General features: G+C 42.6%; 1 protein-coding gene across 4 annotated transcripts in view; it reads right to left on the reverse strand.

Moving 5' to 3' along the window:
• Positions 1–2,273: 2,273 nt before the first annotated feature.
• Positions 2,274–20,049, reverse strand: part of LOC143973629 (uncharacterized) — a 59,771-nt gene continuing 41,995 nt past the window's right edge. For all 4 annotated transcript variants that reach the window (XM_077474487.1, XM_077474486.1, XM_077474489.1 and 1 more), the window contains 2 exons: positions 18,468–18,838; positions 2,274–2,592 (listed from right to left, as the gene is read on the reverse strand). In XM_077474487.1, coding sequence (XP_077330613.1) covers positions 2,394–2,592; positions 18,468–18,838 — 570 coding nt within the window. In that variant the 3' untranslated portion in view covers positions 2,274–2,393. The remainder of the gene's footprint in view (positions 2,593–18,467; positions 18,839–20,049) is intronic.

Genomic DNA, 20,049 nt, shown 5'->3' on the forward strand with positions numbered 1-20,049 from the left:
ATTTTTTCATGTTACAACCAAAAATATAAATGTATTTTATTGGTATTTTGTTATAGACCAACACAAAGTGGCATATAATTGCGAAGTGGAAGGAAAATTATAAATGGTTTTCAAAATGTTTTACAAATAAAAATGTGAAAAGTGTGGCGTGTATTTGTATTCAGCCCCCCCTGAGTCAATACTTTGTAGAACCACCTTTTGTTTCAATTACAGCTGCAAGTCTTTTTGGGGATGTCTCTACCAGCTTTGCACATCTAGAGAGTGAATTTTTTCCCCATTTTTCATTGAAAAATAGCTCAAGCTCTATCAGATTGGATGGAGAGCGTCTGTGAACAGCAATTTTCAAGTCTTGCCACAGATTCTCAATTAGATTAAGGTCTGGACTTTGACCCAGGCCATTCTAACACATGAATATGCTTTGATCTAAACCATTCCATTGTAGCTGTGGCTGTATGTTTAGGGTCATTGTCCTGCTGGAAGGTGAAGCTCTGCCTCTGTCTCAAGTCCTTTTCAGACTCTAATGCCGCCTACACACGATCAGACTATCCGGCGGACAATCCGCCCATGTGTGGGCTCCAGCTGACTTTTTTTCCCCAAAAGTCTGGCGGACTTAGAAAGTAGTTTTGACTCAAAAATTTTCACCAGACTGCGAGTCCGGCAGACAATCCGGCCATCTGTGTGCTAGTCCGCTGGAACGCGGCTCCAGGTAGACGGGACTAGCGCAGGAGGTCAATGTCGGCACCTACCTACGCCGCCGTCCCGGCTACCTGGAGCCACATTCAAAATTAATGGACTTTTCTCCGTGTGCGGGAAAGTCCGTTCATTTCAAAATTCCGGTGGCCCCCACCATAGTCCGGTTGTGTGTGGGTAGGTCCGCTCGTTTGGAAAGTCCGGTGGACTTTCCGGTGGTTTGTCCGCCAAACTAAGTCCGCCAGATAGTATGATCGTGTGTACGCGGCATTACAGTTTTTTTTTTCTATATTTTTTTTAGCAGAGACCCTAGGGAATAAAATAGCAGTTGTTGCAATATTTTATGTCACATGCTATTTGCGCAACAGTCAATGCAATTTTTTGGGAAAAAATACACTAATGATTTAAAAATAAATAAATAAATAAATAAAATAAAAAAACAGTAAAATTAGCCCATTTTTTTCTTCCAAAAGTTTTGATTACCTGTTTTTGTGTATTTAATATATAGTTTTTTTTTTCTTTTTATCTAAATTATACATACAAGTTAACTGATTGGAGGTTTGTTTTGTTTAATAAATGTTTAAATGTAAGAAATTTTCTGTATTACTTATTGTAATGTATTTCTGTATAAAGCTGCTTTGGAGTGGGCAGGCATTGACGGTAAAACGCTGCTAGCTTTAGAGGCGCTTTACCGTAATTTTAGCGGCGCTATTCGGCTGCTAGCGGGGCACTTATAACCCAGCTAGTGGCTGAGGAAGGGGTTAAATGCGCCCGTGAAGCGCCGCTGCCAAATCACATTGCAGGCGCTTTGCAGCAGTGCCCATTAATTTCAATGGGCAGGAGTGGTGGAGGAGCGTTATACACGACTCCAAAGATGCTGCTTGCAGGACTTTATTTTAACGTCCTGCCAGCGCATCGCCTCAGTGTGAAATTCACACAGACTGCAGGGGAGCCGTTTTGCAGGCACTATTTTTAGCCCAAAAGTGCCTGAAAAATGCCCCAGTGTGAAAGGTGTCTAACTGTTAGAGTTTATGAGATGAAGGAAAAAAAAAATCGCCCTAACATATTGGCCCAAAAAAAAACGGCATCATATATCGGCCATGAGCAAACAAGCAGGACAAAACTCTGGATAGCCGCACACTGGAAAAAGACTTGAAATCCCATCTTTAATTGAAACAACGTGGGTCACATCAAAACAAAATAAAAAAATCCACAGAAAAAGAATAACAGGGTACAGGAAAATGTTGACGCGTTTCGCCCCGTAATCAGTGCTTACTCATAGCTCGTATATCGGTCGCCGCGATTTCTAAATATTGGCATCGGCCAGAGAAAAGCCCATATCGGTCGACCTCTTTTTTACATAGGCAGATCGCCGTTTTGTCTCTGCAGCTTGACCAGCAGGTGCCAGCAGACATTGTGAGCTGCCAGCGGCACACATTGGCGTCTGCTACCTGGCAGCGCAGGATCCCGTACACATATGTGATCTTGCACACAGCGGCTGCTGTAAAACTGCTATAGGGTGGTCAGCAAGCAGTAAAAGCAGATTGTAAAGTATTTGGCTAGCTCTACAAATAAGCCATATATTAATTTTAAACATCTTTATTGAATAGTAGAAACCATGGAAACAAAAATAGAATCTTAATTGCATAAAACAGCATAACGTTTGAGGGTAAGAACGCATCAACATAACTAAAAGGTCAGGACTAATACATGTACAACGCCATATCACTGGCTATATAATCACTCGGCCACAGGCCCACTTCTATGTAACGCCCATCTGGGTCTGGGAAGGCGTTTCGGACAGCCCATACAACACAAGATGGCACTGGGATTCTTTTCTTCTTCCCCCAAAATCCATGAATCATCCGAGTGTAGGACCGGAAAGCGGCTTTCCGCAGGCACCTGGAAAAAGGAAAAAAATAAATAAAAATCAATCGATTTTCAGCTCCTGTAATTAAAGCAAGTCTGTCCCAAAGTCAGGCTTCCTATTGGTGAATAAGAGAACCTCTCACATTCAGAGCAAGCATTGTGTGGGGTCAAGTACAGATTTGACAGCAATAAGGGTGCCTTGCTGTTGTTCTCATCTCAATACAGAGAAAAATCATTGCACCCTACATGTGGCTGAGGTTTAAATTTTGCACTTGAAGCGCAAGGTGGCTAAATAACTGCCTGCAATTAAAACTGTTAGATGTAAAATAAGTACGGTTGACCCGATGCCGTTTTTATTACCAGCGAGTACAGATATTTTCCGTCAAGTATTCACCGATACCTTTGCGGAACGATCTGAGACCATACAAAATGAATGGGCTCGAATCGCACTGCAAAGAATCGCATACAATTGGAACAGGAGTATGGTGCGATTCCTATCCGATTCACATGCGGTTTCCCACACCGCTCCTGTGTGAATCCAGCCTGAATAATAAAAATTTACACTGTACTAGACATGTGCGCTGCCGAAAAATGTGTTTGTTTCTGTTTCATTCGTTGTTTTTTTTTTTTTTTTATCTCTATTATCGAAATAAAAAAAAAATAAAAAAATAAAAAAAAACTATTTTGCATAAATTTGTAACTTTGGAAAATGTTGAATTCGTTATGTTCCATTAGATGCGGTATTCAAAAATCCCAAAATTTGCATAAACTAATAATAACTATTAAATTATAAGTATTGGAATTTCCTTTCAAATTTGGCTGTTAGTGAACGTAACGCATACGAATTTATCGGAAGTTACAAATGATCCAAAATAACGAATGCCCCATCTAAATGAATGGAATATAACAAATTAATAATAAATAAATAGTAACAATAAAACCTTTTTATTATTATTATCATTAACCACTTCAGCCCCGGAAAGATTTACCCCCTTCCTGAGCAGAGCACTTTTTTGCGATTCGGCACTGCATCTCTTTAACTGACAATTGCGCGGTCGTGTGACGTGGCTCCCAAACAAAATTGACGTCCTTTTTTTCCCCACAAATAGAGCTTTCTTTTGGTGCTATTTGATCACCCCTGCGGTTTTTATTTTTTACGCTATAAACAAACAAAAAAAAGTAACAATTTAGAAAAAAATAAAAACGCATTATTTTTTACTTTTTTCTAATAAATATCCCCCAAAATATCTAAAAAAATAGTTTAGGCTGATACGTATTCTTCTACATGTTTTTGTTTAGAAAAAAATAAATAAATGGCAATAAGCGTTTATTGATTGGTTTGCACAAAAGTTATAGCGTCTACAAAATGGGGGATAATTTTATGGCATTTTTATTCATTTTTTTTTGTACTAGTAATGCCGGGGATCATCGATTTTTTTTTATCATGACTGCAACATTATGGAGGACACATCTGACAGTTTTGACACATTTTTGGGGCCATTGGCATTAATACAGCGATCAATGCTATAAAATTGCATTGATTACTGTAAAAATGTCACAGGCAGTGAAGGTGTTAACCACTAGGGGGAGGGGTTAAGTGTGTCCTGGGGGAGTGTTTCTAACTGTCTGGGAGATGGGCTAGCAGTGGCACAACACTGATCGCTGTTCCGATGAAAGGGAGCAGACGATCAGTGTCCTGTCACTAGGCAGAACGGGGAGATGCTGTGTTTACATGGGCATGTCCCCGTTATTCAGCTCCGTGATACGATCGCGGGTATCCCCACGGCGATCGAGTCCGCGGGTCCTGCGGGCACGGTCACGGAGTTTGTGGCGCGTTGGCACGGTGGGAAATGCAAAGTAACGCATGGATACGTTACTTTGCCCAGCCATGCCATTCTGCGGACGTATATGTGCTGACAGCGGTTGGCAAGTGGTTAATTTGTTACGTTCCATTTGGTTAGATGCGGCATAATTCATAACGTCTGATAAATTCGGATTCTTTATGTTTACAAACCGCCAAATATGAAAGGAAATTCTAATACCTACAAATTAATAGTAAAAGTTATTATTAGTTATTATTTTGGATTTTCAAATTTTTAGGTTTTGGGATTTTCATTCTTATTTTCTAATTTTCTAATTTTTGTTTTGGAAAATATTTGTTAATTCGAATATTTCCCAATTAATGAATTTGTCGAATTTAGTTGAAAAACGAATTCGGAACAAAACGAATTGCACATGTCTACACTGTATCTAATTTTATTTTACTTTTTATCACTGTTGCTATCACAAGGAATGAACATCATCCCTTGTGATAGTATGGGTCCTCTTTATGGAGACATCAGGGGTCTATTAGACCCCCCCCACCCCCCCTTTGCCCCCAAAGCACCAGATCAAATGGAGATTGGTTTGATCAGATGCTTTCACAAGCCAGCAATAAACCGAAAATTGGAATCAATTAAATTCTCGTTGCTTCCAGTTTCTGGCATCACTCAGCATGAGGAACAATATCAATTCCTCTCAGTGTCCCAGGAAGCAGATGCCGCTGGCTGCATTCTTACTGGGCTGTACCATGCGAGGGCGCCCCCTTCCACCACCTGTAAAAGTAGTCCAGCAGCTCTATAGCTACTAGGATTACTTTTACAGTGAAGAGATATCTCACCGACCATCAGCCTTCCCATCCCAGGATGTACAGGTGCATCCTATGCACGGGAAGTGGGTGAATCAATGAAAGCCTCTTTGTAAGTCAGTCCCTAAAAGGGTGACCGACCTTAACAACTTAAGGTTCACCCTAAAGAAGTTCTACTGCTACAGGGCGGCACCTCTGCGACGGATCACGTGCCACCGGCGGCTCGCTCCCACTGTGAATACATACAGCAGGAGCTGAACAGCAGGTACCAAGGACTTGATGTGCTCCGGCACCCGCCGATCATCAGGCAGAGACAGAATGGTGGTCTACCTATGTAAACAAGGCATACTGCTGTTCTGACAGGAGGGAAGGGATGGATTCTGTGTCTCTGCAAAGCATGTACATGGATCCAGGTCTTCCCCTAATAAAAGCACCTCCTGCACAGTACAAAAACACTGGCTAAGCACACAGTTAACCTTTTGATTGCCCCTGATGTAACCCCCTTTCCCAGCCAGTGTCATTAGTACAGTGACAGTATATATATTTAGCACTGATCACTGTATTAGTGTCACTGGTCTCCCAAAAATGTCAGGTGTCCGATTTGTTTGCCACGATATATCACATTCTCCCTATAAGTAGTACACTAGTACTAGTAAAAAAATTAACAAATAAAAATATCCCATAGTTTGTAGACACTATAACTTTTATGCAAACCAATCAATTTAGGCTTATAGGGATTTTGTTTACGAAAAATATGTAGCAGAATACAGATTGGCCTAAATTTATGAAGGCATTCGATTTTTTTTACATTTTTGTATTTGATATGTTTTACAGCAGAAATTAGAAAAAGGTTTTTTTTTTCCAAATTGTTGGGTTATTTTTGTCTATAGCGCAAAAAATAAAAAATGAGGTGATCAAATACCACCAAAAGAAAGCTCTATCAGTGGGAGAAAAAAAAAGACATAATTATAATTTGGGTACAGTGTCCACGACAACGCAATTGTCAGTTAAAGTAACGCAGTGCCATATCATAAAAAATGGCCTGATCAGGACGGGGGGAAGGGGGGGGGGGGAGGGGTAATTCTTCTGGATTTTAAGTGGTTAATAAAAAAATAAAATAAAATCTAGACAGGTAGAGGGTGCTTACCTTCAACCACTTGCCTACGAGGCAATTTTTTCATACGTTACTATATGCAAAATTTTGCTATAAATTACCGTAAACTACCCAAAGAATAAAAGGATTTTTAGAACAGCTTACCTGTAAAATCCTTTTCTTGGAGTGCATCACGGGACACAGAGCACCATAGTAAATACTATGTGGTTATACTGTAGGCCACCTTCAGGTGATGGACACTGGCACACCCTAAACACGAAGTTGCGTCCCTATATAACCCCTCCCATATCAGGAACACCTCAATTTTTGTAGCAAAGCAATATACATATACCCCAGAAGAAGAGGGGTGGGACCTCTGTGTCCTGTGATGTACTCCAAGAAAAGGATTTCTACATGTAAGCTGTAATAAAAAGCCTATTTTCTTTATCGTACATCACGGGACACAGAGCACCATAGTAATTACTATGTGGGACATCCCATAGCAATGCTATTTGAGGGGAGGGAGACAACCCGTAGGGCGCCAACAGACTTGACGATCTATACTGCTGCCTACAGCACACTGCGCCCAAAGGCAATATGTTCATGCCCTTTTTTACATCAACTTGATAAAATCTGGTGAATGTATGGACTGCAGACCAAGTTGCGGCCATGGAGGCTTGTGATGCACTGCCCCAGAAGCAATAACCGCTCTAGTAGAGTGCACTTTGACATGAAAAAGGTGAAATCTTACCTTATAACCATTAGGCCTGAATTATAAATTGCCAAATCCACTTGGCAATAGTGGATTTTGACGCTGTCTGTCCCTTCCTAGGACCTTCTGGCAGCATAATTATACATCAGTCTTTCAGTCCTGAGCAGTCGTCTTTAAATAGACCTTGACTGCTCTCACTACATCAAGACAATGTAATGAGTTCTCTACCTTAGACCCTGGTTTTGAAAAAAAAAAAAAAAAAAAACTATGGTAGGGCAACATCTTGGTTTAGGGGGAAACCTAAAACCACCTTAATTAACTAGATGCCGACCGCCGGCCGTCAAATGACGGCCAGGCGGCGCACCTATTGTGGCGGGAGGCCGTCATATGACGGCCTCCCGTTTAAACAGGGAATGCGCGCGATCGTGCGCGCGCATCCCTGTTTCTTCGGTGGCGGCGTGTCACTGGGACACCGCTCGCCACCGAAGGGGGTGAACAGCCATTCGTTATGGCTGTTTACCACGTGATCGGCCGTGATGAAGTCACGGCCGATCACAGATGGTCACACCCCGAACGTGCACGGCGCATGCGTGCGATCGCGAGCACGCTGCGCGTGCATGTCGGTGGCGGCGTGTTCCCCGGGAACACTGCTCGTCACTGACGCTGGTAAACAGCCATTGGCCGGCTGTTTACCCACGTGATCGGCTGTGATCTTTTCACAGTCAATCACTAAAATGTAAACAAACTGCGGTAACGGGATGTTACCGGGTTCTCCTCCTCACACACCGATCGTGTGTGAGGAGGAGATTGCGGTAACATCTCGCTACCGCATACAGTGTACACCAATCATACTGATCGCCCCCCCCAATAAAGAGGACCTGTCACCACCCCTCATAGTACCTGTCAATCACAGTCCATCAGAGTACCTGTCACAGTCCATCAGAGTATTTGAGTACCTGTCCCAGCCCATCAGAGTACCCGAGTACCTGTCCCAGCCCATCAGAGTACCCGAGTACCTGTCCCAGCCCATCAGAGTACCCGAGTACCTGTCCCAGCCCATCAGAGTACCCGAGTACCTGTCCCAGCCCATCAGAGTACCCGAGTACCTGTCCCAGCCCATCAGAGTACCCGAGTACCTGTCCGAGCCCATCAGAGTACCCGAGTACCTGTCCCAGCCCATCAGAGTACCCGAGTACCTGTCCCAGCCCATCAGAGTACCCGAGTACCTGTCACGGCCCATCAGAGTACCCGAGTACCTGTCACGGCACATCAGAGTACCCGAGTACCTGTCACGGCCCATCAGGGTACCCTAGTACCTGTCACGGGCCATCAGGGTACCCGAGTACCTGTCACGGGCCATCAGGGTACCCGAGTACCTGTCACGGCCCATCAGGGTACCCGAGTACCTGTCACGGTCCATCAGGGTACCCGAGTACCTGTCACAGCCCATCTGAGTACCCGAGTACCTGTTCCAGTCCATATGAGTACCTGTCACCGCCCTTCAGAGTACCCAAATACCAGTCACCAAACCATCAGAGTACCTGTCACAAGGCCATCAGAGTACCTGAGTACTTGTCACCAGGCCATCAGAGTACCCGAGTACCTGTCACCAGGCCATCAGAGTGCCCGAGTACCTGTCACCAGGCCATCAGAGTGCCCGAGTACCTGTCACCAGGCCATCAGAGTGCCCGAGTACCTGTCACCAGGCCATCAGAGTGCCCGAGTACCTGTCACCAGGCCATCAGAGTGCCCGAGTACCTGTCACCAGGCCATCAGAGTGCCCGAGTACCTGTCACCAGGCCATCAGAGTGCCCGAGTACATGTCACCAGGCCATCAGAGTGCCCGAGTACATGTCACCAGGCCATCAGAGTACTCGAGTACCTGTCACCAGGCCATCAGAGTACCCGAGTACCTATCTCCAGCCCATCAGAGTACCCGAGTACCTATTTGCAGCCCATGTCTCATAGAATATACGTTGGGGTGTTTGCTTTCCAAAATGGGGTCATTTTGTGGGTAATTTCACTGTCCTGGTGCTCCAGGACCTTTAAAAGTGTGATGGGTAGGAATGAAATGAGATGTGTCATTTATGCTCCTAGAACGCCTGAACGTACTACTTCAATGTTCGGCCTCTCTATGTGGCCAGGCTGTGTAAAAGTCTCACACACGTGGTATCGCCGTACTCGGGAAGAGTAGCAGAATGTATTTTGGGGTGTAATTTTTGCTATATACATGCTATGTGTTAGAAATATCTTATAAATTGACAATTTTGTGTAAAAAAAAAAAAAATGCGTTTTAATTTTTTCCACATATTCCAAAAACTTCTGGAAAAAAATTAACCATTCAAAAGACTCATTATGCCTCACAGATTATACGTTGGGGTGTTTGCTTTCCAAAATGGGGTCATTTTATGGGCAATTCCATTGTCCTGGTGCTCCAGGGACTTCAAAAGTGTAATAGGTGGTTGAGAAATGAGATGCGTAATTTTTGCTCGTAGAACGTCTGAAGGTACTACATCAATGTTGGTGCTCTGTATGTGGCCAGGCTGTGTAAAAGTCTCACACATGTGGTATCGCCATACTCGGGAAGAGTAGCAGAATGTATTTTGGGGTGTAATTTGTTGTATGCATATGCTGTGTGTGAGAAATAACCTGATAATATGACAATTTAGTAAAAAAAAAAAAAAATCCTAATTTTGCAAAGAATTGTGGGAAAAAATGACAACTTAAAAAAACTCACCATGCTACTTACTTAATACCTTGGGATGTCTACTTTGTAAAAAGGGGTCATTTGGGGGGTATTTGTACTTTCCTGACTTGTTAGTGTCTCAAGAAATGAGATACACCTGATGTACTGAAGGCCTGATCAGAAGTGATAAATTTTCAGTGATTGGCACCATAGTTTGTAGACTCTATAACTTTCACAAAGACCAAATAATATACACTAATGTGGGTTATTTTTACCAAAGATATGTAGCAGTATACATTTTTGCCAAAATTTATGAAGAAAAATTACTAATTAGCAAAAATATATGACAGAAACGAAGAAAAAGGCATTTTTTTCACAAAATTTACGTTTTATTTTATTTATAGCACAAAAAATAAAAAACCCACTAGTGATTAAATACCACTAAAAGAAAGCTCTATTTGTGTGGGAAAAAAGGACGCAAGTTTCATATGGGTACAGTGTTGCATGACTGAGTAATTGTCATTCAAACTGTGAGAGCGCTGAAAGCTGAAAATTGGTCTGGTCAGGAAGGGGGTGTAACTGCACTGTATTGAGGTGGTTAAAGGAATATTTCACCTTTTTTTTCACTTTATGCATCATTAAAATGACTGCTCCAGAAAAAACATCAGTTTTTAAAACTTCTTTTTGCATTGATACATGTCCCCTGGGGCAGGAGCCTGGTCCCCAAACCCTTTTTAGGACAATAACATGCATATTGGCCGTTATAATTATCACTTTAGATTTCGAACGTTCGCGTCCATTGTAATTAATAGGGTTCTAACATTCGTGCAAACTTTAGATCCGTTCGCAGGTTCTGGTGCGAACCGAACCAGGGGGTGTTCGGCTCATCCCTATCTAATATATAAAACAAAGTTTCTTTTTCTCTTTACCTAAATAGAATGGTTAAAAGAGCTCTCCTTATTTACTAAGAAGGGAGGCAAAGGAGAAAAGGAAAGAAACGATCAGGGATTACCTAGAGAAGCTTAAATGCTTAAAAGTGACATGTGATGATCTACAGGAATTAGAGACCCCTATCTCAGTTACGGAAGTGGAAAGGGCAATTAAGGAAACAGCTATGGGGGGAAGCCCCGGACCGGATGGCTACTCTATCTTTTATTATAAAAAATTTCAAAATTTTCTAGCACCCAAGCTCTGTGATTATTTCAATGAGGTGGGGGACGGGGGGACTTTCCGTGAAGAGGCCCTGCTCGCCCACATCACATTGATTTTGAAAGAAGGAAAGGACCCAGCAGCGATGGAGAGTTACAGGCCGATTTCATTATTGAATACAGATGTAAAGCTCTATGCGAAAATTTTGGCTGAGCGATTGAAAACACTCCTCCCCGAGTGGATCCATACCGACCAGGTGGGATTTGTCAGGGGACGAGAGGGGAGGGATAACTCTCTGAAGTCAATAATGCTGATACAGGAAGCAATTAGAAGAGAGACTCCCACGCTGCTCTTGTCGGTGGATGCCGAGAAGGCATTTGACAGAGCAGATTGGGAGTTTATAAAGGAGACCCTAGAACATTTGGGGCTGGGTGAGAGAATGATGCAGAGGGTAAAAGCATTGTATAATAAACCGACAGCCAGGATCAAGGTGAATGGCTCCCTGTCTCGCCCCCTTGAATTATTCAACGGGACGAGACAGGGATGCCCCCTGTCCCCGATCCTCTTCGTGATTGCCTTGGAGCCGTTATTGGCAGCAATCCGGGGCAGTCAGGACATACGGGGAATAGCAGTGGGAGGTAGAGAGTATAAGGTCTCTGCATTCGCGGACGACCTGCTTTTGTATGTGACACACCCCAGAATATCAATACCAGCGATAGTGAAGGAAATGGAACAATATGGTCGAATATCTAATTTTAAAATCAATCTATCTAAATCAGAAATATTAAATTTGAACCTATCCAAAGAAGTTCAGAAAGACTTAACCGCAAGCCTACCATTTAAATGGAGTGGAGGGGAACTGAGCTATCTAGGGATTAAATTAACGGTAAAAAAGACGAATTTGTACGAAGCTAATTATATACCTCTACTTAATAAAATTAAATCTCAAATGGAAAATATGAAACATAAAAGAATATCGTGGATAGGCAGAGTGAACGTAATAAAAATGTTCATACTGCCGACGGTATTATATACATTTCAAATGCTCCCCATCGTCCTCCCGAGTAGTTTTTTCAGAAAATTAAAATCTCTTGTCCTTGCATTCATATGGCACCTCAAAAAACCGCGCATTGCACACAAGGTCCTTGTAAAGGAGAAGGAAAAAGGAGGAGTGGGTCTCCCAGATTTTAAAAAATATTATGAAGCCATAATATTATCTAGGATAGTAGATTGGATACACAACTTAGAGGGGAAGAGCTGGGCAGAGCTGGAAACAAGATTAAGTGGGACAGACTTAGCAAAAATGATTTGGATACCAGCCCAAGCAAGGAACCTAGGAACAGGTACTAGTACAGTCACAAGGCACATATTGAGAACATGGGACAAAATAAATAAGTCACATAACTGGACATGTAATTCTCCCTTAATGTCACTACTAGACACAAAATATTTTTTGCCAGGAATGGAAGAGCGGATGTATTATAGTAGATGGGCACAGAAAGTAGAAGTAACACTGGGAGAGGTGATGAAAGGGGATAGGATCCTAACATATAGGGAAATCACTCAACAATGGGGACACAGACCTTTAGACAAATGGAGATACAATCAATTAGCACACTTCACACAAGGGCTTCCATATCCCCTACGAGGAATGAATGAGTTAAGGCCACTAGAAAAATTATTTAAGGATCCACATAGCATAGTGAAAAGGATATCTAAATTATACAAAATACTAAGAGGTGAGGGAGAAGGGGAATTACCTGTATATTTAGGGAAATGGGAAGGGGAACTGGGGACACTTAGAAATGATGAACACAGAAGAAAAATCTTAAAAATGACATATGCACTAGCGAAAGATTCACGAACATATGAAATGGCATATAAATTAATAGCGAGGTGGTATATGACACCCATAAGAATGCAGAAATTAAGAAGGGGTGAGGATTTGATGTGTTGGAGGGAATGTAAAGAACAAGGCACGTTTAAACACATATGGTGGGATTGCCCAAAAATAAGACCCTTTTGGGATAAGATAATTGAAAATATATATTTGATAACTGGAAAGAGGATTAGGAAATGTCCATGGACTTGCCTGTTCCACGATACAGACATGGGAGTAAGGCAGTACAAAGCCACCCTCATCCCTCATCTCTTGAATGCAGCCAAAGCCGTAATACCAAACCATTGGGGAGATCCCCAGGGGCCGACAATCCTAGAGTGGGTGAAGAGGGTGGAGCAGAGTAGATTGATTGAAGATTCGATCAATAAAACCCAGGAGCCAGAAAGTGAAATCCAAGGGAAATGGCAACAATGGCTGACATTCATAGAGAGTGGGAACTGTCATGTCTGATTAATAGGAGCAGGGAACAGGGGAGGAGGGCGAAGGACACGGGCACAGCTCCGTCCGTTTTTTTTTTTTTTTGCCCGCGGGGGGGGGGGAGGGAGGAGGGGTTTTTTTTTTTTTTTTTTTTAAGTGTACTATGTAAGATGAGAGGTGTAAGAAGTTTGTAGCTCTGTAATACACTGTACGACTCCACTCCCAAGATTTGTAAAATGACGTGTGAATAATGTACGAAAAATAAAAATAAAGAATATATAAAAAAAAAAAGAAAGCTGTATTTGTGTGGAAAAAAGGACACAAGTTTCATATGGATACAGTGTTGGATGACTGAGTAATTGTCATTCAAACTGTGAGAGCGCTGAAAGCTGAAAATTGGTCTGGTCAGGAAGGGGGTGTAACTGCACTGTATTGAGGTGGTTAAATATGGCTTCTTTACAGGATAGAGTAGCCAACTCCAACACCCTTTTGTAGAGGGTGTAGCAAATCTAAACACTATTTCCCTTGTCAGAAGGCCCAAGGGAGTATGCTGTAATGGTTCAAAGGACTGTTTTGCAATACCGACAAAAAACTAAAGTTCAAGTCCCAAGGGTGGTCTAACTGGCAGAATAAGCCACATTACCCTTTGTATAAAAACCCAGCACCAAATAATGTGAAGCAAGCAGTCTGTGAAATAAGACCAATAAAAGCAGAGACTTGGCTCTTAATAGTACTCAAAGCCAGCTTCATTTGTACTTGTAGAAAAAACAAGAATTCTACCTATGTTATATTTCTGAGGGCGCCAACCCTTGGCTTCACCCCAGGAAACACAAGCCCTCCAGTGTCTATAATATATAAAACTCTGGAAGCCGGTTTCATTAATGAAAGTAGAAATCACTGACCCAGAGAGACTACGTCTCTTGAGAATGTGGGCTTCAATAGCCAAACCGTCAAACTTAGAGTTTGTAAGGTAGGATGGACTATTGGCCCCTGTGAGAGTAGGTCTGGCCATAGTGGAAGGGACCATGGATCCTCCACCGCCATCTTTACGATTTCTGCATACCAGGACCTTCTGGGCCATGCTGGGGCTACAATAATTACCGGCTTTCTTTCCAGCTTGATCTTGCAAAGAAGCCATGGCAACAACTGAATAGGGAATAAACCTACCTTAGTGAAAACTGACCCCATGGGATCACCACGCATCTGTCTCGCATGCGAGTGGATCCCTTGTCCTTGACATAAAGTTGACCAACTACATGCTGAACCTGGATGCCAAAAGTCTGGGATCCCCCATCTTTGGCATATAGCCAGAAAGATTTTGGGGTGAAGGGACCACTCCCCTGGGAACAACTGCTGGTGACTCACGTAGTCCGTCTGCCAATTCTCTATTCCTGAAATGAAGACTGCCGATAGTCAAGGAACATCCTTTTCCACCCAAGCTAGAATATGGTCCACCACTCTCTGAGCCACAGCTCTGGCATTGTCGGATTGGATCCTGACAGGACAATCCCTTAACCTGAATGTTCAGGGCTTCAGAGCCAGAAGCACTGCCCGAATCTCAAGGATGTTGATGGGCAAGTCTTTTTCGGTTCCATTCTTGGATACCGAGAACCAACTGAAGGCTCTGGAACACCTTTGGGGACAGCCACATTGGCAAGTCTAAAGCTTGAATCGTTTTGTTCCAAGCAGACAGGATACTGTTTTACAACAGTCTCAAATGGAACTGGGTACAGGGAACCGCTTCAAATGAAGCCACCATCTTTCCTAACAACCTCATGCAAAGGCAAATGGAGGGATCTCCTTTCGACCTGACCATCCGCACCAGCTCTTATGGAATTGATCTTTGCCTGAGGCAAGAACACCTTTTTCTGTGCTGTGTCTATGATCAGCCCCAAGTAATTCAGCCTTTTTAGAGGCAACTGGTTATAATGTGCATGCTTTGATCCAAACGAGTCACTGACTGATCTATTAGCAATAGATCGTCTAGGTACGGTAAGACAGTCATGCCCTTTGCCCTTAACCTGGCTAGAGGTGGGGCCGGGGCTTTTTTAAACACCCCGGAGTGCTGTAGCTAGTCCAAAGCGCAAGGCTACAAACTGGAAATGCTGCTGTTCTACCTCTAGCAGCAGAAACCTTTGGTGAGCAGGAAATATAGGAACATGCAGATATGCATCCCCGATGTCAATAGATGCCAGAAGTTCTTCTCTTTGTAGGATAAAAACCAATGACCTGATCGACTCCATGCAAAAGGAGTGGCTCTTCAGGAACTGATTTAGATTTTTTAGATCTAGAATGGGTCTGACATCTCCATTCGGTTTTGGTACCATAAAGAGGTTCGAATACAACCTCAAACCTTGCTCTTCTGTGGGGATTTGTATGACCACCCCCTGAGCCATTAATCGGTCTAGTGCCTGAAACAGAGATTTTTTTTCCCTGGATCTTTTGGAACTTTTGACCTCAGAAAATGAGATGGTGGAAAGTCACCAAATTACGGTTTGTACCCTAGAGTTACTGTGGCGATAACTAACCCATCTGTCCTGAATTTCCTCTTGCCAGACTTCTGAGAACTGCGGAGGTCTTCCCCCCATCCTGGCGAGGGGGGGGGGGCACGCGCACCCCTTCATAACGAGGCTTTAGAATTTTGCTTTGCAGGATTCTGGCCCCAGGACTTCTTTTGCGCCGCTCCTAGGCCACACCCCCTCTGTCAACCCGCTCCCCCTCCTTTCGTTTTTCAAAAACACTTTCCCGCATGCTCCGCGGGTGGCCTTCGGGTCCACAGACCCAACACAAGGGGGGAGCCCAACGACACAAGCAGGAAGAGAAAAACACAGCGAATCTCTGGACTTCCAGGGGAGGGGGGTATTACAAGGGGGAAACAACAGTTGCTGATTCCCTAACCCTCCTGGTCCTTTCAGGGGGGAAAAAGCATGGCAAATCGCTTACCTTGTGAGGAATCCCCATGCAAGCTGCTGCAACCACACAGACCGACACTGAGCTGAAGTGAAGACAACAGATTAAGGTATATGCATATACTCCCTCTAGTGGAGATTTAAGGCATGAAAATTTTTTTCCCTAAAGAAGAATGGATTTTTATAGTTCCTAGGCTTCTTCCCTTACCTTATCACCACCGCAGGATTCTGCTGAAATAACAAATTCAACCTTCACCCATCACGGCGGGCTATATTTAACAAACCTTCAAGGCCCGGGTCCCTTTTTAATCGGGGTTCCACTCCATTGGACCCGTATAGCACCCTGCCATAAAAAAATGTAGGCAATGTAGCATGACCAAAGCTCTGGGACCCGGAGTCCAGTCCTGCAAAGAGAGGCGTTACAGGCAAAACCTTGTGCTTTGTATACAAGGCCCGGGTACCTTGGGCTCAATGGCACTTTGGATGGATCTGGTCTGTGGAGGCTATTTAAATCCAGCAAGGATCCCTCCTGGAGCACCTCAGAGCACATCTTCACTTGTGACCAACAACTTAGACACTGGCAAAAAAACTGAGGTGTTCCTGGTATGGGAGGGGTTATATAGGGAGGCAACTTCCTGTTTAGGGTGTGCCAGTGTCCATCACCTGAAGGTGGCCTATAAATAACCACATAGTAATTACTATGGTGCTCTGTGTCCCGTGATGTACTCCAAGAAAAGGATTTTACAGGTAAGCCGTTAAAAAAATCTTATTATTCTTTGGGGAGTTTACGGTAATTTATAGAAAAATTTTGCATATAGTAACGTGTGCAAAAAAACGAAAAAATTGCCCCATAGGCAAGTGGTTAAAGGTAAGCTCGCTCTACCTGTCTAGTAGATTTTTTTTTTTATTAACTACTTGACCGCCAGAAGATTTACCCCCCCCCCCCCCTTCCTGATAAGGCCAATTTTTATGATACGGCACTGTGTTACTTTAACTGACAATTGTGTGGTCGTGCGACACTATACCCAAATACAATTATTACAATAATAATAATTATTAGTAATTACTATGGTGCTCTGTGTCCCATGATGTACGATAAAGAACATTTCTGAAAGCAGAGACCCTGTTGATAAAAATGGTGGACGTTGCAATTTTTTTTATGTGGCACAATGTTGTTTTATCTGTTTTCAGAAGAAAAAAAAACCCACTAAAACAAATTTTTGAACAAACACAATATTGTACCCAATTTTTTGGTAAAATATGAAAGACTGGGTTGTGTCAAGTAAACAGATCCCAAACATATTAAGCCTTAGTCCAAAGACACGCTGGTAGATTAATTGGCTTCTGACTAAATTGGCCCTAGTATATGAATGTGAGTTAGGGACCTTAGAGTGTAAGCTCCTTAAGTGTAGGGACCAATGTGAATGTACAATGTATGTGTAAAGCGCTGCATAAATTGGACGGCGTTTTAGAAGTACCTTAAATAATATTATTATTATTAAGCCTTAAAATTGCGCACGCTCGTAAAATGGCAAAAAAAAAACGACAGTGACCAAAATTCTCCATAACTGATGGGTACTGATTGACGTTTTTGATGGGCACCGATTGGCATCTGATGGGCACTGACTGGCGCTTTTGATGGGCACTGACTGGCATCTCATGGGCACTGATTCAAATCTAATGGGCACCTCTGATGGGGCTGTGCTGATCATCAATGCACTGATTATCAGAGCAGACCCCTCCCTGTCAGGAGAGCCTACGTCATAGGCTCTTTACCAAGATCGGAGATGCGGTTTGTCAGAGCGAGGCACCAAACCACCGATCTGCGTGCCCCTGCAAGCGTGCACGAGCGGCTTATCCTGCTGGATGTCACATGATGCCCAGTCAGGATAACTGAGCCACTATGCGGACGTCAAATCGCAATCGGGTGGTAGGGAAGTGGTTGTAAACCTCAGACATGAAATACGTACAAAGCATATCCCTCTATAGTATGTACTTGTCTCAGTCCAGTGTCATTTCTTTCTGCCGCCTGCTTCCTCTGTTATCTGCATGAGTTACTTCTGACAAGTTTTCATGACATCAAGAGGTAAAAAGGTGAGAGCTTAGGTAACTCCAACACACCATCTGTGATTGACAGTCTCAGCTCTGTTCCTGTGTGCTCCAATCATGAGCTCTGCAGAGTGTAACTTCAGCCCTCCGCCCTTGCTTTCTGAAAGCTCAGACAAGCTGTATAAATTATGCACTTTGAACAGATGCAAAGAAGAGAAGATGCAAATGAACAGGTGCAACTTATGTAGGAGTATTTGTTCAATCTCTGTGTATCGCTTGAGGATAGTCACGTCACTGGGTATATGTGAGTTTACATCCACTTTAAGGGGGAAAAAAAACTGTTAGGACGCATGTAATTTGTACTCACCGGTTCCTATCATTATCAAAATCTTTTTTAGTTGTAATGTTGTCGCATTCAAGCAGGTACCGAAGGATTCGTTCATTCAGGCAACGTTCACGGAATTCTTCTGCCTCCGTCAGGCAGTGCATTTCACCCGTGATAAACCGATCGGCACTGTCCACGTTGTGGCAGCACACCGATTCATAATTTGTCAGCATCGGTCGGCAGTTCCCGCAGACACACCAGTCACTGTTGCCGATGAGGGTGTCTCCCGAGGGGCTTTCGTCAGATGGTGAAGGAGGTCTAAGCCGTATTGGATCGTCTTGGAAGCATGGAGGTATTGGTTGACCTGGAGGATTTACTCTCTCATACATTCTTTGAAGTAATTCTTTAAGTTCCTAGTAAAAGAAAAGAAAAAAGTATTAATGTATTATGGTATAGCAGCAATGATAAACACCCAGTACTATCATCCTTAATATTTATACTATTGTGTTTTCCTTAATCCCTTAGAGCTGGCACCTGCCGGCCCTTTAAGGGGCTTAGAATGCTGGGAGGCAGGGTGGGGATTTTGGTCATGTGACCGCAGTGATTGGCTGTTACAGCGGTCACATGATCTGTTAGATGTCGGTAACTGTGTTGGGAGCTTGCTCTTGGCACAACTGTATTTGCACTATTGCAAGCAAATATGTGGCAAATATGTGGCTGCTCAACACAAAGGCCTGCCCTCCAAGAGGTTAAATGGATTGTAAAGGTTTTATTTGTTTTTTCTTTAACCACTTCCATACCGGGCCTATTCTGGCACTCCTCTCCTACATGTACAAATCATTTTTTTGCTAGAAAATTACTCAGAACCCCCAACTTTTATATTAAAATTTTATATATATATATATATATATATATATATATATATATATATATATATATATATATATATATATATATATATATATATATATATATATATATATATATATATACACACATACATACATATATACACATATGTATTTATATATAATACATAAAACATACAGCCTGTGTGTGTGTGCGCGCGTGTGTATATGTATATATATATATATATATATATATATATATATATATATATATATATACATATATATATATATATATACACATACACACACGTGTGTGTGTGTGTGTGTGTGTGTGTGTGTGTGTGTGTGTGTGTGTGTGTGTGTGTGTGTGTGTGTATATATACATACACACATACATACATACATACACACACACACACACATATATACATATACACACACACACACACACGCTGTATGTTTTATGTATTATATATAAATACATATATACATTTTTTTTACAATTTACATTTTTTACGACCCCCATTGGTGGGCTTTGGCGAAATATCAGGGAATAACAGATGTCTCACTTTTGAGAAAGGGACTGAGAACAGATTCATCAGTCCCTTTCTCTGCAGCCTCAGATTTCCAAAGCGAGCAAAGTCCTTTCTTGTATCACGTAACCTCCCTGGCGGTATGATTCAGTCTGGAATAAGGTGCTGAAAGCGGTACAATTATTTTGCATGGAAATCTGACTTTTATTTTGTAGTCCTGTAATTCTTAGGAATAACGCT

The sequence above is a fragment of the Lithobates pipiens genome, unplaced genomic scaffold, assembly GCF_037356315.1.
Source record: "Lithobates pipiens isolate NorthernLeopardFrog02 unplaced genomic scaffold, aLitPip1_a1.2 Scaffold_88, whole genome shotgun sequence".
Classification (NCBI taxonomy): Eukaryota; Metazoa; Chordata; class Amphibia; order Anura; family Ranidae; genus Lithobates; species Lithobates pipiens.